We start from the raw sequence: 23,991 nt of genomic DNA, 5'->3' as shown, positions 1-23,991 counted from the left end.
CTCTCGCTCTATTTGCTGTACCTGGACTATACTGGGAAATAAAGTTTCTAATGTCTGAGTCCATAAATTTAAATAGATTTCATATGCAATTTGTAACATTTGTGTTAACGTAGTTAGTTTGTGCACACTTTGCATTCAGAATATCTACACTACAACTGTACATGCACACCTACCTTGTTGCATTTGCAGCACTAACAACGATGGGTAATGTACAAATCTCTTCCAATCTTAAACAATAATGACATTGCTGAAACAAACTTGTGTGTACTCAGCTGCCACTTTATTAGGTACACCTTGCTTGTACCAGGTTGGACCCCCTTTTGCTTTCAGAACTGCCTTAATTCTTCATGCCACAGATTTGACAAGGTGTTGGAAACATTCCTCAGAGATGTTGGTGTATACTAACATGACAGTATCACGCAATCACCCATTCACCCAGCCCGCCCATTCTCCTCTGACATCAACAAGGCATTTTCCACACAACTGCCGCTCACTGGATATCGTCTCTTTTTTGGACCATTCTCTGTAAACTCTAGAGATAGTTGTGTGTGAAAATTGCAGTAGATCAGCAGTTTCTGAGATACTCAGAGCAGCCCGTCTGGCACCAACAACCACGCCACCTTTCTTCCTCAATCTGATGCCAGTTTGAACTTCAGCAAGTCTCCTCCCATCTCACAATAAGAGGCGTGCTGTTATCTATAACTAATACCACACACACACAAAATATTCTGGTAAGTTGTCCTCAGCGTATACACGCAAACAGTGGAGTCACAGTTCTTGACAAACTAACTGGTTTAATGCCGCTAGATCCCCTACTTTGCAATAAACTTTGGAGTCTTCAATGAAAGAAGACAATCAATAACTCGTTATATTTGCAATGGGGGAAATGCCACCAGTGGCTGCCCTCTAGTGGTGGTTTAAGTTAACAGCTTGGCCAAAAGCCCAGCGTCTGACATCATTCTTCGATGCTGCTTGCTGTGAGGGTCGATCTGAAAGCTCGTCGCTGAACTGAAGGTGCGGATTGAAGCCGTCTATTGGATCCAAACACAAACAATCCTCCTCAGACGCTGAAACCTTTCTGAGACCTTTTTTCTATCTTGCTCCGTTCAACACTTCAGCTCCTTTTGCTCTTCATTTTGTGCTTCGTAAAACAAAAACTGCTGCTTCACGAAAAAGGCTTTGGAAGGTTTTCGCTGTCACGGACAATGTGTCTCTGGGTCCTCAGCATTTGAGACTGAGAGCGGCTATTTTGGGAGACTCAAAAGAGGAGCATCACATGCACTATGAGGGCGCATCAGCTAAGATGTTTTGGCCATGTGGCATTTTCTCAAGGCACGACTTAGTGTCGAGAACTCCAATAATTGGAAGGGTTAGGGTTAGTCTGGGTGGTTGCCATCCAGGACGCGAGGTGTAATGGTTACACACGCTGCGTGATCTGACCTGTTGTTACTCAGCTTCAACCTTGACTTTTACTGGGTTTTTGTCTCTGCAGAACAACTGGGACCAGCAACACAAGCAGCAGGCCCAATGAACTGCAGCCATATGTGCCACGCCCACATCTCATGCACTCGATCACGGCTGCTCGTATATGACTTGGTGTAGGCATGAAGACCGTGTGGAAATTTGGCACGGCACCCGGCAAACAGACGACATCAACAGCTGGACGCAATGAATGAAAATGAGCGAGGAAAAGCAGCCGAGGGTAGCAACTGTTTATCCTCACATTTTGAAATAAACTATCAAAAGTTAAGAGCTGGAAATAATGACTCTGCACAACAGCTGTGACTGATCTAAATTTCAAAATAGTCGATAGTTTTGTGAGAAAACGACATGCGGTCTTGTTTCAGGCTGTGGAAAGGAGTGATGTGCAGATGTTGAGCCTAGACGCGACCGTCCAGGTTTAGAGGAACTCCACTGGAGAGCTACCAATTCCACTGAAAGACCAGCAGAGGGAGACAAAGTTTGTCAGTCTTGTGCTGCCTTGAAAAGACAGCGTGTCCATTGACTAGTATTTCTACCTCAACAGTGTCAACAACAAGGCTGGGAGTACATCAAGGGTCAAAGGTCAGAACACCCTGATGGTCTAAGAAAAAGGAGGGGGAGGGACTAAATACTTTGTAAGGTGATAGCTGTGAAAATCAGGTTGTCACACAGGATTAGGCCTAAAATTGACATCTCTGTGTGTAATTAAAAAAAAAAAAAATTATTTGTGTTTTAGTAATGTCACTACATAGGATGGCTGCTGCTAATGATTATTTTCTTAATTACTTGTTCAGTCCATAAAATATCAAAATGGTGAAAAACATCTATCATTGTTATTCAGAGTTCAAAATTACATCTTCAAATGTCTTGTTTCCTCCACAGCCCAAAGACATCTAATTTATTACCAGATAGGAGTAAAGCAGGTCTTAAAACTAACCAGAAAATATTCACATTTAAGAAGCTGGGGAAAAAAAAAAACTGATTTGTTTTAATTACTCAAAAAGATGAAATCAATTATCAAAATAGTTGTGGATTAACTAATCATTGCAGCTCCACTACATATCATAGCGCTTGAAGGTGTGGCTCAAAACAAGATACTGGGCATTCTTTTCATCTAGTTTTTCCAGATGAAAGTTTTAGTCAGTATTCAACAATATGAACAAAGTTGCACCATTTAAAATTCCATACATTAGTACACTTCGAAGCCCGCCCTCTGTACTTTTGAAGCCTCCTGGCTGCATCAACCAAGTTGAAAATCCGAGCTACGCTCATGACTGAGCACAGCAAGTACCGGATGAATAGTCAGGAAAATTAGGATTACAGTAGTAACACATGATGGATCCTGACATCTCCTCATAAAAAAATTTAAAATAGTAAGTTTTCAGATAATTGCATTCAAGCACAACCCACTCAAATGTCTGCGGTAAATCAACTCAAACCACACAATCATGATCTGTTCTGGTAAATCCAACGTGTTTGGTGTAACTATGATCATCCTCCCAACCGCTTCCCAAAAAAAGGGAAATATGAATCAAAATTGAGCAACAATCAGAATTTAAACCGTCTGGTCAAACATACCACTGTCCCAGCTTTTTTTTTTTTGAAACATGTTGCAGGCATCCATTTCAAAATGAGCAAATACATGCACAAAAACAATAAAGTTTATGAGTTTGAACATTAAATATCTTGTCTTTGTGGTGTATTAGGTTGAAGAGGATTTGCAAATCTATGACTACATTTACATGCAGCCAATAACCCTTTCATAACCAGAATATTAGCAATAACCCAGTTGCACACGGCCATGTAAACACCCGCAAAAACCCGAATATGCTCATATTCCGGTTTTTAAAAACCTGAATATGACCCCTAGGTTACTCCTTTTCTAACCCGAATATCAGGTCATATAAATGCACATCGGAATATCCCCATAGAAAGGAACATTATTTTGTGTTCTGTGCATGTCCTATCCGCAAGGAATCTTGGTCTTTTGAGGACGGCAACTATTTGTATGCCGCGCGCGCAACCCACCGGACACCACAGAAGCAGAGGTAAACAAGTATGGGGAAATCCAGATGCGGCAGCACAGCACCACACTTTTGGAGTGAAGAGGAAACCAAGTACTTCATTAGTATCGTGAAAGACATGAATATAATGCCTTTATTTGCGGTATAAAGTACAGCGATAGCGATATTTATAAGAAGGTGGCCGAAAAGTTACGCGAAACAGGATTTGCGTGAACGCCAGACCAAATCAAGCAACACTGGAAGATGTGCATCGCAGTTTAGATGGGGATATTCCAAATGATACCAATGACCATGTATACAGGAGTAACTCTGTCTGCCTGTAAACGGGTTATTCCTAATGATTCAGAAACCGGAATATTGACCTTAACCCCAATATTAACGGCATGTAAACGTAGCCATTGTATTCAACTTCACTGGAATTGGGGTTGTACAAATTGCTCTCATAACAAGGATTCTAACCATGCTGAAGTGCAATAGCTGCAGCAGAAGAAATGTTTCAGGTGATGTATGTGACTGGTGATCAGGGCTGCCACTAGTCACAATTACGTCAACTATCTTAACTGTCGGAAACTAATTTAATAATCGGCATCATTGTTTATTTTTTAAAGCTTTGTTTTTCTCTCAGAACTGTTGCTGAACTCTCCGCTGCCTTTCTGAGAGAAAAACATGCGCAGTAGTGGTAATCGGGGTCAGCTGTGATGTCAACGGAAAAGTTATGCCCAAACAGTATCATGGCAGAGCTCAAACGTTTGGGAGGATTTTAGCCAAATTAAAGACAAAACCGTTCAATGCAAAATGTGCAAGGGAGAATTTGCCTTCCCACAGCAGTACAACGGCGATGCAGGAGCATCTGAGAAGGAAACACGTTGTGGCTGATTCAAATGCTAACGAAAAGGGACAGTAGTCTCGGTAAGCTAATTGGCTAGTTAGCCACTAACATTAACATCTATAGTGAGCTACAGTACTTACTTCTATTGATAGCTTTAAACGTTAACATTAACGATAACATTTCATTAGCCTCAGAATACATGTTTGCTGTAATGTTATAACAGCGATGCCATGTTTAAATAGCAAATATGATAATGCCAATGTTTTATAACGCTACATTACAGTGCTAAAAAAACAAATGCGTTCCTCTTCAACGGACGACTTTGTTACCAAACCAACGACATGCACACCTCGGCAAACAAATATCCTGACTGAAGCAATCTTGAACTTGTTGGTGACTGATATGAGACCCCTGTCCATGGTTGGCAATCAAGGATTCAAACAGATGATCCAGCAGTTCAACCCAGAATATCATGATAACTACCTACCAGGCGATCTCATGCCACCACAATGATGGAAAAGAAATATGATACAACCTTTGAGAAGGTCTCTCTCTCTATTTCAATTTGCTTTATTGGCATGAATGTATTAAAGCAATATTGCCAACAATAACACATAGTAAAATAAATAATTAATTAAATTATATAATAAACAATAGCAACACTGAAAGACAAATAACAGCTGCATGCTGGTGCAATAAGCCACAATTTATACATGATCCGATGAGATGACTAATCAAAAAAACTAATTAAATTAATAATAATAATAATAATAATCGGTGACTACCGTATTTTCCGGACTATAAGTTGCACCGGAGTATAAGTCATACCAGCCACTTTATCCATTATAAAGAAAAATAAACCATAAATAAGTCGCACCGGAGTATAAGTCGCACCAGCCACTTTATCCATTATAAAGAAAAATAAACCATAAATAAGTTGCACTGGACTATAAGTCGCATGGACATACAGGTATGTTAACTTAACATGAAAAGTTCAGATGATAATATTGTGACGGCTACCGTTTTCGATTTCATATTTCACCAGTCGTAACTTGTAATCTGCAGAGTATGATTTTCTTTTTGGTGGCATTTTTTCGGGCCTTCTCCGTTGTCTTGTTAAGTTATCAGTAACGTTGAAATTTTTATTTTCTGTGGTAGTCAGAAGTCGCAGGAACAGTCACACAAGCCTTGAGTGCCCTCTCGTGAGCTGCATTTTACCTACAGATATGTTTGTATTTTGCGGCCCATATTGCAAGCCGAACCATGTAGCACCTACCTGCGCAGCTCATGACCACCCAGCGGTGTCGATCCAGCTCCTTCCAAGTGCAGACGCTAATCCTCCGCCGTCGCTCAGTGCTCCCATGCAGCTCTCAGCATCAACTCTGCTCACACTGATATCCAAGGGTTGAAGCTGTTTTGTTAGCTGTCCCGGAATAAACACCATGTTTGTCTGCTTCAAACTCTTTTCACAATCATCGACTCCAGCTCCTTCCAAGTGTACACGCTAATCCTCCGCCGTCGCTCACCCAGTGCTCCCGCGCAGCTCTCAGCGTCAACTTAAACACTCTGCTCACACTGATATCCAAGAGTTGAAGCTGTTTTGTTCGCCATGCCGGAATAACAGCAAGCACCGTGTTCGTCAGCTTCACACGCTGTGGGCGAGGTGAGGAATACGCGTCCAACGTTCTGTTCTCTGATTGGTTATCGCGACCAGCGTGACTTATAGGACGGCCGCCATACTGCCCAGACTGTGTCTCTCCTGCCACCCTGAGACACTGTGCTGCTGAGCTGGCTCCAGTCTTCACGGGGATCTTCAACACCTCCCTGGAGTCATGCCATGTTCCAGTCTGCTTCAAGTCCTCCATTATAGTTCCAGTCCCCAAGAAACCATGCATCACTGGACTTAATGACTACAGGCCTGTGGCTCTCACGTCTGTAGTCATGAAGACCTTCGAACGCCTGGTTTTATCCCACCTGAAGTCCATCACCGACCCCCTCCTGGACCCCCTGCAGTTTGCCTACAGAGCCAACAGGTCTGTAGACGACGCCATAAACCTGGCCCTGCACTCTATCCTGCAGCACCTGGACTCCCCAGGAACCTACGCTAGGATCCTGTTTGTGGACTTCCGCTCTGCATTCAACACCATCCCTCTGGCTTTGCTCCAGGACAAGCTTTCTCTGCTCCACGTGCCCGACTCCACCTGCAGGTGGATCACAGACTTCCTGACGGACCGGAGTCAGCATGTGAGGCTGGGAAAGAATGTCTCGAACACTCGGGCTCTCAGCACAGGATCTCCACAGGGCTGTGTCCTTTCCCCTCTGCTCTTCTCCCTCTACACTAACTGCTGCACCTCCAGCCACGACTCCGTAAAGCTCATCAAGTTTGCGGACGACACCACCCTCATCGGACTCATTTCGGATGGGGATGAGTCTGCCTACAGGAGGGAGGTGGACCAGCTGGTGACCTAGTGCAGCAGCAACAACTTGGAGCTCAACGCCAAGAAAACAGTGGAGATGATCGTGGACTTCAGGAAAGCCACAGCCCCCCCGCACTCCCTCGCCCTCACCAACAGTCCCATCACCACTGTGGACTGTCACCGCTTCCTCGGCACCACCATCACCCAGGACCTCAAGTGGGAGTCAACCATCAGCTCCCTCATCAAGAAGACCCAGCAGAGGATGTACTTCCTGCGGCAGCTGAAGAAGGCCAAGCTGCCTGTCCAGCTAGCTAATGGTGCAGTTCTACACGGCCATCATCGAGTCCATCCTCTGCTCCTCCATCACGGTGTGGTACGCCGGGGCCACAGCCAGGGACAGACACAGACTGCAGCGCATTGTGGCCTCTGCTGAGAAGGTGATTGGCTGTAGCCTTCCATCTCTCCAGGACCTGCACGTCTCCAGGACTCTGGGCCAAGCAGGTCGGATCACAGCCGACCCTTCTCACCCTGCACACAGTCTATTCAAACCACTCCCCTCGGGCAGGAGGCTACGGTCCATATGGACCAGAACCTCCCGCCATAAGAACAGTTTCTTCCCCTCTGCCGTTAGACTCATGAACTCCTCATAACTCAGTCACCTTAACCTTAACTCTGTCACTTTATCATTTTATCACGGGTCACTTTAGACAATGTACTTTGGTTTTTAATTGCACTCCTCCCACTGCACAGTTTTTTTTTCTGTTCCTCTTTCTTTCTGTTTTTCTGTCGCACACAGCCTTTCACATTTCATATGTCATTTTTATCTTATATTTTGTCTTATTTTGGCACATATTGTATATTTTATCTTAGCATTTTATATTGCTCTCTGTTTAATGTTGCACCATTATATCGAAGCAAATTCCTAGTCTGTGAATCCTGTTCATTGGCAATGGCAATAAACTTCTTCTGATTCTGATAGTACAGTGCCCATGATGCATTGCATTTCCTTTTCCGGTGCCCATTTTAAAACATAGATCGACTCTGTCACGTAAAATTGTTTTGTTACAGTAAATTAATTGAGATCCTGCCGGTATATTTTTCATTTATAAGTCGCACCGGAGTATAGGTCGCACCCCCGGCCAAAACATGTAAAAATGTGCGACTTATAGTCCGGAAAATACGGTAGTCAATTATCAAAATAATCATTTGTGGCAGCCCTACTGGATCCGTTTCAGAGCATTTACTGTCAAAAACAACTGGACCTATTAGAAAAATGAAACAATGAAAAGAAAATAATTCAGAAATTAGGACCAGAAACTCTACCTTACCAACTTTTGAGGTCCTACTTGATGTCTTATAAGATACTCATATTTGTTTTTGTTTAATTAAGAACTGCAGCAGGTGATTTATTTGATAAGCAACCACAAAAACAAGTTATAGCTATTGCATGTTCACTCACTGCATGTTGCTACATGTTGCTATAAGAGATCGTTCATCCCTTCGGCCATTAGGCTGAATAACACATACTGATGGTGTTAATGTTTGCTTGTGTTTTTGTATTTTGTGCTCGTTTGTTGTATGTCTCTTTTTACTGCTGGACAGTTGAATTTCCCTCTAAGGGGGATCAATAAAGTATTATCTATCTATCTATCTATCTATCTATCTATTTATATTCTGTTTTTCACAAAATCTGTTCACATTAGGGAGGTGATAGTCTAGTGGTTAAGCGTTGGACTTCAGACCAAAGGATCCTTGGTTCAAATCCTAGCCTGACCAGAAAATCACTAAGGGCCCTTGGGCAAGGTCTTTAATCCCCAAGTTGCTCCCGGTGTGTAGTGAGCACCTTGTATGACAGCAGCCTCACATCGGGGTGAATGTGAGCCATTGATGTGTAAAGCGCTTTGAGCATCTGATGCAGATGGAAAAGTGCTATATAAATGTAGTTCATTAGTATTTATGCACCCACAGGCAAACATTGTAATATACATTGTAGATATTTTTCTTTTCTTACTACTGTATGTCACTTATTGCTGCAACAAGTGATTTTCCCCACTGTGGGATCAATAAAGTTTATCTTATGTCAATGCTGCCAGAAATGGCACCATGATGTGCCAACAGTCTGCAGGTTTTCCTTCCACTCCACGCTTATAGCAGAGAGAAGCAGTGTATGAGAGAAATCTTGTGCTGAGGTGATCGGATGACTAAGGTGACCAAATGAGTGCCCGCATGATTGGATATCTATAACCTAATATAACTCAGAGTGTGAGCCCACTGATTCTTAAGGGACAATTTTACTTTATTATAACCTTAATCATATTAAAACACTTTGTAGTCAAGCCTCAGGACTATTGTGTCATATGAGAGAAACCCATTTTCACAAAACTGCCACAAAAGGAAATACGAACACAGGTATCAAGAGGGAAGCCAGTGTCAGATTGTAAATGGACCCCCCTTGGAAAAGGGACACTGGGGTCCACTTACCACTGTGGGATATGGACTTTGGTCACAAATGTGATTTTGATCAGACAACAAAGTGTGCTGGACAAAAATCTATTATTTCCGTAATTCCATGAAATGAAAATTGGGGCTTTCACATCAAATGCAAAAGTTGGGCAAAAGTGAAGGCAGACCCCCGGTACCCCTGACTTTTCTACATTATGATGTTTCTGTTCTGGGTACCGGAGCAAGTCCGAAACGTCACCATGTTTGTTGAAGACACATCTGTCCCCCACTCCCCCTAAAAAGGCATTAGCACCCACCCCAAGAATTTTATATATATATATATATATATATATATATATATATACACTCAACAAAAATATAAACGCAGCACTTTTGGTTTTGCTCCCATTTTGTATGAGATGAACTCAAAGATCTAAAACTTTTTCCACATACACAATATCACCATTTCCCTCAAATATTGTTCACAAACCAGTCTAAATCTGTGATAGTGAGCACTTCTCCTTTGCTGAGATAATCCATCCCATCTCACAGGTGTGCCATATCAAGATGCTGATTAGACACCATGATTAGTGCACAGGTGTGCCTTAGACTGTCCACAATAAAAGGCCACTCTGAAAGGTGCAGTTTTGTTTTATTGGGGGGGATACCAGTCAGTATCTGGTGTGACCACCATTTGCCTCATGCAGTGCAACACATCTCCTTCGCATAGAGTTGATCAGGTTGTCAATTGTGGCATGTGGAATGTTGGTCCACTCCTCTTCAATGGCTGTGCGAAGTTGCTGGATATTGGCAGGAACTGGTACACGCTGTCGTATACGCCGGTCCAGAGCATCCCAAACATGCTCAATGGGTGACATGTCCGGTGAGTATGCCGGCCATGCAAGAACTGGGACATTTTCAGCTTCCAAGAATTGTGTACAGATCCTTGCAACATGGGGCCGTGCATTATCCTGCTGCAACATGAGGTGATGTTCTTGGATGTATGGCACAATGGGCCTCAGGATCTCATCATGGTATCTCTGTGCATTCAAAATGCCATCAATAAAATGCACCTGTGTTCTTCGTCCATAACAGATGCCTGCCCATACCATAACCCCACCACCACCATGGGCCACTCGATCCACAACATTGACATCAGAAAACCGCTCACCCACACGACGCCACACACGCTGTCTGCTATCTGCCCTGGACAGTGTGAACCGGGATTCATCCGTGAAGGGAACACCTCTCCAACGTGCCAAACACCAGCGAATGTGAGCATTTGCCCACTCAAGTCGGTTACGACGACGAACTGGAGTCAGGTCGAGACCCCGATGAGGACGACGAGCATGCAGATGAGCTTCCCTGAGACGGTTTCTGACAGTTTGTGCAGAAATTCTTTGGTTATGCAAACCGATTGTTTCAGCAGCTGTCCGAGTGGCTGGTCTCAGACGATCTTGGAGGTGAACATGCTGGATGTGGAGGTCCTGGGCTGGTGTGGTTACACGTGATCTGCGGTTGTGAGGCTGGTTGGATGTACTGCCAAATTCTCTGGAACACCTTTGGAGACGGCTTATGGTAGAGAAATGAACATTCAATACACGAGCAACAGCTCTGGTTGACATTCCTGCTGTCAGCATGCCAATTGCACGCTCCCTCAAATCTTGCGACATCTGTGGCATTGTGCTTTGTGATAAAACTGCACCTTTCAGAGTGGCCTTTTATTGTGGGCAGTCTAAGGCACACCTGTGCACTAATCATGGTGTCTAATCAGCATCTTGATATGGCACACCTGTGAGGTGGGATGGATTATCTCAGCAAAGGAGAAGTGCTCACTATCACAGATTTCGACTGGTTTGTGAACAATATTTGAGGGAAATGGTGATATTGTGTATGTGGAAAAAGTTTTAGATCTTTGAGTTCATCTCATACAAAATGGGAGCAAAACCAAAAGTGTTGCGTTTATATTTTTGTTGAGTATATATATAAAAGATGAACAACAAAAACACAAGAGCCTGTGGCACTTTTGGGACTTTTGCTGTTATTGTGACAGAGCTCCATTTTCTGGGCTCAGTAGCCAGCATTTCGTCTGCTCGGCGGAGACGCGCAGACAATCTCCAGATGCGGACAAATTACACAGAACCAGTTTGTCTGAACGCATAAGCTGGCAATTTGTCCGAGGTGCGTGATTAATATGAAAATAAAACGCCATCTTAGTGCTACTGAACACTCAAAGTCTTTTTAGGCTAATGTTAGCCTAGCCTTTAGCAGTAAGTTGGTGTGTTAGCTTACGCGAGCTGAATGATACACTGAACAAGCTGAATTTGTCTCGCCAAACCTTCCTTGCTGTCTATTACTAATTTATGTCTGGAAATTGTTTGGGCTATTTTATTATGATTTTTATCCAGTATATGCCATGTGTCTACTCCCCATATATACAGTATCAAAGGTTTGGTTGTTGATATATTTTTTAAATATTGGTGCTCTGTCAATAGTAGTGTGACCAGAGGACCTATCTTTGTGGCCAGGATGGCACTGGAATCGAAAACCGGACTGCTCGAACTAAAGACCAGAACTCTACCAGGTCATCCAAAGGGGAATTCCCCGTTAGCCAAGCTAGCAGGAACATCTTTTCAATCCAGACTTCACCTTACTACAGTAGGAATAGTCTCAATTAATAGATACCTTACAGCACATTTTTATAGAATTTTTTTAAACTGTCTACATAGTTTCAAACTTTTGCCCAGCACTTAAATATTGTTTTATATTGTTGAATCTTAAGCCTGTATCTTTATATTTTAATGTTCCTCTTTTTCTTTTTGGTCATTTTAGTTCAAGAAAGAAGTAAGAAAATGACGCCAAATGTAAAATCTGACCTGTCTGGATAAACAAATGCAATAAAGATTTGTTATGTACCAACTAAAAGTTGCATAACTGATGAATTAACCAGCTGACTACTCTGCAGTCCTGCTTTAAACTTTTAAAACCTTCGCTAACCTTCTCACTCTTTTTTTTAAATAACTGCCCACCCCAGACAGATTTCTCATCCAGTACCAAACTGTTTATACTTCTTAATGATTGATATAAATTAAGTCCAACACATGTTCACATATTCATCGCAACTTCTACAAAAGATATTGACTGTAAAAATGATAACTTTCCCACTTACTTATGGGCTCTAAGGCCCCGTAAAAAAAAAAAAAAAAGTTTATCATCCTCACCTGCATGCCGAAATTGCCCCACATCATTTTTTTATATATTTATTTATTTTTGCCAAATTTCATTGATGGAGATACAGCTGATGCAAGAACTGACACATCCCCTAGGAGGCGAGTATGCTTTGGCCGAAGACAACCGAGGTTTACAGAGCCGGACCCGGAATATGCCGCTTGACAATGGAAGTAGCTTAGATGCTAAGTACAATGGTTGCAAGGTGAGTTTTTCCTCAGGGAGTTGTAGCTCTGTGCCGACACATTCTATTCTGCGTGCCTTCTGGCAAACTGTAGCTGAAATTTCATATCTTCTTTCGAAGAAAATCCTTCACTGTTGTTGTATCAAAGAAAACTAAAATATATAAATATACAAAAAATACATGTAAAAAAAATGTACCCTCCCTTTTTTCCTGATGTCAAGGATGATAAACTATTTTTTATGGGCTCTAATGTCTCCATCATTAATGTAAATTTTTGTTAAACCCCCCTGAATTAAAAGCACATCTTGATTGTTTCATTTCAACACCGCTGCCGTGGTGTGCCAATAAATAAATAATAGTTTAAAAATAATAATAAACACAAAAATTGTGTTCGTGTCCACATATTTATGTACCCAACTAGCAAGATGTGGCACTTGTTGATAGTTTGACTGGTCACTTGATTTCCATGAAAGTTAGTAGAATTATAAAACTTATCAGGAAGAAGAACCCACGAAAACTTTTGTGTGGATCAGGATGCAGATGTAAAACGGGCTATTTTTCAACATGTCCATCAAATTTTCAAAAATGTGATAAACTGTCAGTCATGTACAGCTTATGATACACAATAAACAAGTGAAATGTTCACTTAGATTCTATTTCCCTGAAATATGCACTCAACAACTGTCAATCCTAGCAAAAATAAATAAATGTGGGCTTGCATCGCTTTGGCAGAGGTATGCATAGAGAACTTTTCCAGCTAATCATTGTTTGTGTCGGTTTCTGCACACATATGTACTCAACTATAAAATAATAGTTTCACTTTTAACACTAATGTCGCTACTCAAGGTTTAACACATATAAATTTGTTACTTGAGTACAGGTTTATGGCCATCAAAAACCTACACTTCACTCTGGAGTTACAGTATTCAGTCAACTCAGAACTCAAGTTGCCCAACCAAAAGACTTCATTATAACTGTTACTGCATCTCTAATACCATCTATGAAATTACATCAACACTGATCATACGTTTGCAAAATGAATGTAATGTAAAGACACAATTAATATGAAAGCAGTGTAACTGCAGCAGCATAATGTATAAGATAAGAACAAAAAAGAGGGAAAACTTCAACTGAGACAAGGCAGCTGCAGAAGCACTTCCAGGCAAACGTAAATATTGCAGGGTAACGGATCACAAAACTCATGGTTTGGACAGGATCATAGTTTTTAGTCATAGAGGGCATCATTTTCAGATCAGCCACAAAAAAGAAGCAAATATCACTGTTTCCATTTTTACCAAAGACTTCAAGAACAATAAAAATAAGGAACTTTGGCCCATAGTCCTGAATCAAAACAAAGTGTCAACAAAGTTTAATTAATATTTTTAAATAAAATACATAATTGTTATGTTAAATTGCAATGTGAACAGTCCCTGTGTACAACGCCAATTCCAATGAAGTTGGGACATTGTGTGAAATGTAAATAAAAACTGAACACAATGATTTGAAAATCCTCTTCAACCTATATTCAATTGAATACACCACAAAGACAAGATATGTAATGTTCAAACTGATAAACTTTATTGTTTTTGTGCAAATATTTGCTCATTTTGAAACTGATGCCTGCAACACATTTCAAAAAAGCTGGGACAGTGGCAACAAAAGACTGAGAAAGTTGATGAATGCTCAAAGAACACATGTTTGGAACATTCCACAGGTGAACAGGTTAATTGGAAACAGGTGAGTGTCATGACTGGGTATAAAAGGAGCATCCCCAAAAAGTCTCAGCCGTTCACAAGCAAAGATGGGGTGAGGATCACCACTTTGTGAACAACTGCGTGAAAAAAATAGTCCAACAGTTTAAAAACAATGTTTCTCAATGTTCAATTGCAAGGAATTTAGGGATTCCATCATCTACAGTCCATAATATAATCAGAAGATTCAGAGAATCTGGAGAACTTTTTACACGTAAGCGACAAGGCAGAAAACCAACATTGAATGCCGTGACCTTCAATCCCTCAGGCTGCATTAAAAACTAATATCATTGTGTAAAGGATCTCACCACGTGGGCTCAGGAACACTTCAGAAAACCATTGTAAGTTAACACGATTCATCGCTGCATCTATCTACAATTGCAAGTTAAAACTACCATGCAAAGTGCAAGCCATACATCAACAACATCCAGAAATGCTGCCGCCTTCTCTGGGCCCGAGCTCATTTGAAATGGACAGACGCAAAGTGGAAAAGTATGCTGTGGTCTGATGGGTCCACATTTCAAATTGTTTTTGGAAATCACGGACATCGTGTCCTCCGGACAAAAGAGGAAAAAGACCATCCAGATTGTTACCAGCGCAAAGTTCAAAAGCCAGGATCTGTGATGGTATGGGGGTGTGTTTGTGCCCATGGCATGGGCAACTTACACATCTGTGCTGGCACCATCAATGCTGAAAAGTACATCCAGGTTTTGGAGCAACACATGCTGCCATCCAAGCAGTGTCTTTTTCAGGGACATCCCTGCTTATTTCAGCAAGACAATGCCAAGCCACATTCTGCACGTGTTACAACAGCGTGGCTTCGTAGTAAAAGAGTGCGGGTACTAGACTGGCCTGCCTGCAGTCCAGACCTGTCGCCCATTGAAAATGTGCGGCGCATTATGAAGCGCAAAATACGACAACGGAGACCCCGGACTGTTGAACAACTGAAGTTGTACATCAAGCAAGAATGGGAAAGAATTCCACCTACAAAGCTTTAACAATTAGTGTCCTCAGTTCCCAAACGCTTATTGAGTGTTGTTAGAAGGAAAGGTGATGTAACACAGTGGTAAACATACCACTGTTCCAGCTTTTCTGAAACGTGTTGCAGGCATCCATTTCAAAATTAGCAAATATTTGCACAAAAACAATAAAGTTTATCAGTTTGAACATTAAATATCTTGTCTTTGTGGTGTGTTCAATTGAATATAGGTTGAACAGGATTTGCAAATCATTGTATTCTGTTTTTATTTACATTTTACACAACGTCCCAACTTCATTGAAATTGGGGTTGTATGTAGACACACACACAAAGCCTATGGTGCAGAGGCTGTCTATTTTTAACATGTTCTGTTCATGTGAATGCACAGATGCTTTTCCACCACTCACACTGATTTCACTGTGACTCTGCAGAGATTTTCTTGTTACTTTAAAAACAAATTGCCAAGACAATAAATCTGTATTTTACATAATCACATGTTGTAATCCAAGGTTTATATCTATATGTGTGTGTGTGTGTGTGTGGGGGGGGGGGGGGGGGGGTACCCCCATACGGATCATCTACTGTTCCACTCTCCATTACATCACAAGTAAATATGTTGCCTGGGATCTATAGAATCAAGTCAATTCAATTCAAATGGAAACCTGCTTAATACAATGATTAGCTATTAGCTGTGGTGTCAGTAAAATCAAAGCAAGAAATCTACAATCCTGAAAGGAGGGAATCACCTGGGATTCTCGCCACATGATGATGATAAAAGATTCCTGAACAAAACAAGCCTGTTCAGTCAGAAACTTTTGACAAAAAGCAGCAGAAAATTGGCCTTTGTTGACAAAACAAACTGTGCTTCAGTTTTCTCCTGCACCGCTTTAAGTGCTTAACGCCTGTTTTGGAACCTCTCCAGTTGACTTGCAGGTAACACGACAAGCACATCTTCCTGTCTCTTGCAGGATGGATGTCTGAAACAACATCTTCTGTCTTTCTGTTAATATTCTTGCAGACTGTCTTCACTTGCACATCAGCCTGACCAGCTGACTCAGTGACTGAATAAGCGCACTGCATCATTACACTGACTGAATCATACAGTGACATCATTACGCCGTTATGGCTGGGAGCCAGTCTGGTTTGCGGCAGGGACGTGACACCTGAGAAACATGCACAAGAGAGCCAGGTGATCTTTACAGCTGTGCGAATAATAAGAACCTAAACTTGACTTCTTAGAACTCAAGCAGTCAAATAAGGGTCAATTCTGTCAACAATGAGGCCACAATGGGTTGGGTTTTTTTTTTTTTTTTTTGGGCAATTTTATTTTTGTTCCTTATAACCCACTTTTTTATCTACACTTATGTCCTACTTACCAATTGATATTCTTACTGAAGGTTAGCCCGGCCTGAGCCAGGCTTGCTCAGATACAGTTTCAGAGAGTTTAAACTTATAAGTCATGTACACAGTCAGTAATACAAAAATAAATAACAACTGCAGTCAGTCACAAACTAGACGTTGTGCCACAAACTGGAAGCTGAACTAATTAGACATAAAAAGTTTTGTTTTTAATCTTTGGTCTTATGGGCGATAACCTGCATCAGGATGCAGGTATAAACCTATTGGTTTTTATTTGTTTACACCTGTCTGCTGTTTCAAATAAATAAACAAATGAAAGATAAAGTGAGCAAAAGTCAGGGTGCCCCTGTGCAATACCAATGACATGTAAGAATAATCAAAAATTTACTTAGACTGTGTTGAAAATACAGGTTGCAAAGTAGAAATTCAACCCAACAAGTCTGTCAAAGTGTGCAAACTCCTTTCATTAACATCTGGCTTCACTTTTACAGCCAATTTGCTTCAGGAAGCCCGGGGATGAACTTTTCTAAGTCACTGCATGTATCTTGCAGTTCGCTGAACTCAATCATTAATAAATAGGAACAAAATGTCAGTGTGATAATTTCTTTCAAAAACAGAGTGATATAAACAAAGCAGACAAGTGAGGGAAGCTTCCAAGAGCCTGCTGACAAGTTTGAAGGTGTTCCAAACTTGGGCCGACTTGAGGGGCAGTATCAGGCAACTTTTAGCCTGCTGTTTTACCAGTTACAACTTCTCTGTAGAGTTGGGACAAAGACTTGGTTAAAATGAAAATGTGAAATTAAAGCTGCACTTTGGCAGAAGGCACAAAGGCAACTTCAGCTAACATTTAGTTTTTGGGGGTTTTTAACCCCTGTGTATCACTCTGACAGGATGGTGTGACTGGTGAAGCAGCAGAAAAGTTGCCCGTCTCCTCAGAGTGCACGAGTCTGCTTTGAGCACCATCACCATGTTATTGAAGTGAGCCTGCCCATAACAATGCTATTGAAGCCATTTCCTGACTTGTGGTTGTAAAAGTGATGATTTGGATGCATTATATTAAAGGGTATGAACATTTATACTGACTTCTGTTGCACCAAATTTGTCATTTGTGGAGATTCAACAACTGACTCACATCAACACACGGACCCTTCAATCCACCTAAATGTATGACGAAGCAATTGATGGATGAATTTTAATGTTAGAAATCAGCTGCGAAACTTTTGTTTCGCTCCTACTTCTGCATGGCACAGCAGTAAAAACTTAAAGTTCCTGTTTTTTCATGAAATATGTGTTTGAAGTAGCCAATGCCACTTTTGGCTTATTGTAATTCATGATGAAAAATGAATGCCATCTAACTGCACCATATATCACACCAAATCAAACCGTATCGTTCTTGAATCATGTGATGCCCCTTATCCATGCACACTGTATATTGTTTTATAAGGGAAATACACACACCCCTAAATATTTGGGTCTGTATTTTCAATGTAGTATTGGTTTTTGATTTTTCATGAGAAGAAACACTGCTTGTCAACTCAGACGTAATGAGATGTAATAACATTCTGAATAATTTGACACTGAAGTCACACTGAACTGGAGCATAAATGTGAGTGTACTTAAGTGTACTTAATTTTATGAACTTCTTTCTCAACATTGCAGCAGTTTCTAAATTTTTGCAGAAAGTTTGCATTCTCTGAAACAAAACGAGGCTCAACATGAGACTTTATGGCCTTGCGATCCAGAGATAATTCTAGTGAAAGCAAGATAGTCTAGAAGCTGACTTTTCACAATGACATCACTTGTGGGAGGGCCAGATTTTAAAGTGGTTTTCTTGAATCCGACAGCATCGCTAACATGCACAGGATTTAACTGATGGGTCGGTGGCCCTATCAGATTTTGTTTAGCTGTGGCAAAAAAAAAAAAAAAAAAAGCATCGCTCACATACTAAACTAATTTCTAGTTTCCACAGTGGGGCACACAGCTGTTCAGAGTGACAAAGAGAACATAACGACAAAAAGTGCCCCCGAATGTGTGGGAAAACAATGAAGTTGCACCTGGAGATGTGTCCTTTTTGTGCCAAAAGCATGGACAACAATGGTGCCAAATACCAGAAGTTTTCGGCTTGCTCAGTAATTCCAAATCTTTCTGCCTTAAAAGTTAACATATTCAACAACACTACAAAATTCAACCCAATGAGCTCAAGACAGCTCCTTCTTACGGATTTTTTTTATAAGTTGTAAGTATTATATGTTAAACACCAACAAGCCTTTACTTTTTGTTTTTCACTTTGATCAAACTGGCTCAAAAACGTCATCATCATGACACCACTACCCACACTGTAACCCATTAACTTCAATTCTGTCTACACTTTCCACATTCAGCAATACAGGACTTTCTGCATCGTGAATAACTTCTCGTTGCTCTGCTGGATGAGCATCTGCGCAGTGGTCAAAAGCGCAGGAGCAGAAAATGAACTGGATAAAACGCCCTGCTGCCTCTCCAAACCAGAAACGCGTGGCGCGCTGAGGATGGCAGCAAAAACCAGCCTCCTACCCACAATCCAACGCTTTTATCACAATCAGTTTACGGTCATATCGCCGCGATGGCAGTACAAGATCCGCGCATGGGCGCCTCCACCGCGGCCACATGCGCCGAGCACCACGAGGATCGAAGCGTCGGGCGGATACACGCACTCCGGCTGGCTTGTGGCGCCGTGAAGTGGGGTTAAAAACAGCGTGTGCACATCCACTTACGAGTGCCGTGCGGGGTGATGTTACGCGCACCATCCTGAAACAAACAATCTTCCGCGTTGATCCAGCGGGGAAAACAGTCATCCCAACTCGGTGCACAACTCGAGAGTCGCAGCGCGCACGGCGATTGTTGTCGCGTCTATTGGTTCCCTTTCAACTGGAGGGAGGGAGGGAAGGCAGCGTCAGCGCGCACACACACGCGCGCGCGCGCGATCTCCATTTGCAACTCCATCGCCCCCCCATGGGCGTGCGAGGCCGCGGGCCGTGACGCAAATGGCACCGGGTCATTTCTTCCTATTCCGGTGCCGTCGCCGCACGCGCCGCCGCTCGACTTCATCAAGTGCAGATATCCGTCCGTATCCGAGGGGGCCGACGGGTAAAATAAAGGCGGATGAGCCAGTTGGCTCCGCGGGGATGCGGTTGCATAACTCGGGGAAACTTAATTTAAAAAACCACACACACACAAACCTGCACGACGCGCCGTTTCCAGTGCGTGACGGCTGCGCTTGTTTCGATCCCTCTGCGCGCGACTTTCTGTCCAGAGAAGGAAGAGCCTGCCCCCCCCCCACCCCACCTTTCCAAAAATAAATAAATAAATAAACAAATAAAATGCGTGAAGGAAGCGAGTGGCCTCGCTGTGGTGGATGTGGCCAGCGCTAGGACGCATGCACGTAGCTGACGGGGAAGGACAGGACAGCCGGAGTGGGGACGTGGGACCGCATTCACACGCCATAAAGGACCCGCGTGAACACTATTGTGCTCTTTTATCCAAGAGTCCCCAACTATTTACAAAAGGTTGGCCGGCGCGCACACAGAATATCGCGGCGGAATGGTGGCGACGGTTACACCAGCTGCTGCTGAGCTCTGCGCAAAGCTGTGCAATCATTGCGCAGAGTCCGGACTTCCCCACAGTTTGGTGCAAACTGTGCGATTCGCCTCCAAAAGAGCCTTTATCTGAGTTTAAATTCACACTCCGTGTTTTGGCGAGCCAGCGCGCAGGGCAAAGTCGCCGTTTCTCATGGCACGATTTGCATCGGCTCCCCCCCCCCCGCCCCATTATCCCCGAAAATCTCTTTTTACACGGTTAGATTGTCGGTCGGGGAAAAGAAAGAAAAACGCCACTATTTCGAGCAACAAAAGAGGAGGGCAGCTTAAGTTTATCAAAGGAAAAGCTGAGCGCAAAATGCACCTTTCATGCCGTAAAAAGAGAGAGAGGCCCCTCGTTGCAGCATGGCCGAGAAGTGCGGCGTAAAAACGAGCTAACCCGAATAAAATCCACACAAAGCCAAGGCGCAGCGTCGCCACAAACCCGCCCGTCGGTACGCTGGCGGTAACACCAAAGTGTTACCTCCGGTTTGGATGAACTCGGAACCGCAGAAAACGCCGTTATTGTCAATCTAAAGCGCTGCGTTTTGCGGCTCTGTGCCACCTTTTCCAAGAAGCAGCTTGGCGCACAGGACCAGTGACCCTTCCATCTTTGCGCGTCCTTCTGCCGAGCCAAATCGTGAACCGTCTCCCATTTTGACCCTCGATTATTAACTACAACACGTTGCCGTAGCCGGTGGTGCCTTCGAGAGGCGAAAACGCCGCACGGAGAGACTGCTAGAAGCCTCCGAAAGTGCTCCTCTCCCCGCCGCGGCCAGGCAGAAACAAGAGGGCGATGACGCCATTTTCTGCAAAAACAACCACGCTGGGCGAGCCAAAGCGAAGACGCTTTAACCCGCTCCGCACACCAAAACGCACCAAAAAACGCGTCCTTACCTTGGATCTCCCGGCTGGGATGGAGGAATCCTGCGTTTTGGAGGGTGTTAAAAACTGCGCGGCGCCGGGCTACTTCGAGTCCGGAGATTGTTTGTTTCGCCTCCCAGTGTCCCCCGGCTCACTCCGAACAAGTTCCTCTGCGAGCCGCTGCCTTTGTGCACGCTATCAGCGTGAAGCCAGTCTCTGCGCAAAGGTGCACCATCTGCGTCCGATTTCTACCGCCAACGCTGGTGCTTCGGGGCGATGCCGCGCACAACGGAAAGGAGGCACTCTGTTGCGTTCGATGCACTTTGAAAAACCTCAAGATTCGAGCCCAAAGGCCACGGCGTGAACCCAGATCGAGTACCCAGAACGCACGGGGGTTTTCGCCACACGCAGCTCTCTCCACGACGTGAACGCAAAATCAAACTTAACGACGCGGGCAAAAAATACTTTTTAAATCGGCGGATTTGATACAAGTAACCACTTTACTGGGAAAAACAAAAAACACAAAAAAAATGAAGGCGAAATCAAAAAAAATTTGCGCACCCACAATCAAATGCACATTATGCGCGGAGCTGCCAACAAAATAACTTAAAAAAAAATACATTTTATTGCGCATTAATAAATGCAGATGCGATTTTGCACTATTTGTTCCAAACTTGTGCCAGTCACTCCAAAAGTCACATCCCTGAAAGATCCACATGTGCACAGGTGTTTAATGAGTTTGCAGGTTATTTTTTCATTTCATTCCTTCAATATTCTATATGTCACCACTTCATTCACAGAATTACATATTTAAAATCCACTGCCAAGTACTGCAATGTACTATAACTAAATGGATGGAGAGCCCACCTGTGGAACATCTTGCACTTTGGCATGTTTTAGTAGGTTTCATGTCATTTTAAGCACAGCACCTGCTGGATATTCTCCACACTAAAACTGTTGACTTTTCATATTCAACAAATTGCAAACTATAAGTCAAACATTTGTTGCACAAAATCACCTTGTATGCACGATGGTGCTCCTCTGCATGATCTGCTCATGACGCATATTTGATTTGATTTTATTAAACTGTTTCATGCTTTTCAACTTGCAGTCTGATCCACAAGTAGTTAAATGCATTTTATTCAAATTAATGAATTTCATTTTCAAAGGTTATAAGTAATTGGTCAAATCATCATTGTTACAGCCAGTTTTCTTGAGACGAGTCTGGGGAAGGATGCATAAACATTTCATACTCTGAATATATCTCAAATTTCATTTACATAGATCATTAAGAAATACATAGTGTGTGGTAAACCCATCTGGAGCCAGCAGTTATCAAAAACTGCATGAGTGTGCAAGAGAGAGATGAGTGAGGGAAGCCACCAAGAAAGACACCCAGAACAACACTATATGGGGAAACAGTGTACTGCAACTTTTGCCAAAGTTGGACCAGTCACAGCTTCATGTCAAACAGGTCAAATATAGGCTTGAGTCTCCCATGTGCCATCTGATAAATGTTATTGAATTTTCCTGTCTTTGTAAGAAAACCTGTATTTTTGCCACTCCACCATAAAGCTTGGTGTCATCGCCCATCACGATTGTTCAATTACTTCTGAAAACTGAGGGATTGTGGACAAAATGACTGTAATTCCTAAATGATGAATACAATATTTACTGTTAAATGTTGAATCAACGCTGAAATTCTACTCAATTACATTGTGACTGTTTGATTTCAACTTTGTGTGATGGCACACAAAGGCAAAATTCTACAAAAAAAAAATCGTAGGATGCCTGATTAATGCAACCAGACTGATTTAATCACTGATAAACATTAAGTGATTATGTGAAACTACATGCTAAAACATAAGTGTTACTGATTATTCAATAATATTAACTTCATGACTGTGACAGCAATAACAAGCAAACAACTTCTCTGACTTATTTTTTCCCCCCTCATGGACATTAACCTTCACATTATAGGGAGAAAATATTTCTCTCTTAATTTGTTTAGGGAATTCACGTATGTAGCAAAAAAATTGTGCTAGCTGTTGAGGTTTATGCTAACAAGCTAATCAGTAAGCGTCCACATTTTGGTTTATTATAAAATGTAACACGGTACAGCACACGTTGACACAAACGCTCACAACTAAATCACGAGAAAATGTGTTAATTACACGAAAAAAGGGAGGGGAAAAGGACGTTTTTACCGTGTTAATCACCTGTTGATAAACGACCATAATTAATATTCGAGTTATGTCCGCATAACCACATTAAGGAATATTAATTCGCCACTGGCTCAGAAAAAAGTAGTCCAATAAACAAAGCATTTTTTACAACAAAAATATACATTTTCCGCTTACTGAATCCACTCTAATAAAGTTGAAGTTCCCCAAAATAAAATACTTAAAATATATGTTTTAGTAAATTTATTAAATTAAAGCCCTGTGACAGACTGGCAGTATATGTGAGTTGATAAATAAAATATAAGGTGATTTTAATTATACAAATTTTATTTCGGTATCAGTTCATAATTGGCAAATCATTTTGTTGCAGCATTGTTTATTTATTTTAGCTGAAATTTACAGTCTTCATATAATAAATTACATAATTGGCTTGGCGCTAGCTGTGATGGCGCTAGTGAGTGCAGAGTGCCTCGGATTTATAATGTGCTTAAAAAAATACATACTTGCGGCGGTTGATGACCTGAGCGGCCAGTGGATTTTACATATCTCGCAAATTGTTAGCTTCACATAATGTGATGTTAGCAAGCATCACATAACGCAATGGTAAGTGGCAAACATTACCATAGCAACTTGAC

At 42.2% G+C, this 23,991-nt stretch overlaps 1 protein-coding gene across 4 annotated transcripts in view; it reads right to left on the bottom strand.

Annotated features, from left to right (window-relative positions):
- Positions 1-21,480, bottom strand: part of znf800b (zinc finger protein 800b) — a 54,945-nt gene extending 33,465 nt beyond the window's left edge. For 2 of the 4 annotated variants that reach the window (XR_004558791.1, XM_034163872.1), the window contains exon 1: positions 19,449-19,631. Coding sequence is in view for 1 of the 4 variants with exons in the window: in XM_034163872.1 (XP_034019763.1) it covers positions 19,449-19,529 (81 nt within the window). In the remaining 3 variants the exon portion in view is untranslated. Of the gene's footprint in view, positions 1-19,448; positions 19,632-21,206 lie in introns of those variants that run through there. The other 2 variants (XM_034163873.1, XM_034163874.1) reach the window with 2 other exon arrangements.
- Positions 21,481-23,991: the final 2,511 nt, after the last annotated feature.

This window comes from Thalassophryne amazonica, chromosome 22 (assembly GCF_902500255.1).
Source record: "Thalassophryne amazonica chromosome 22, fThaAma1.1, whole genome shotgun sequence".
Lineage (NCBI taxonomy): Eukaryota > Metazoa > Chordata > Actinopteri > Batrachoidiformes > Batrachoididae > Thalassophryne > Thalassophryne amazonica.
This window is presented reverse-complemented; position numbering and strand designations above follow the sequence as displayed.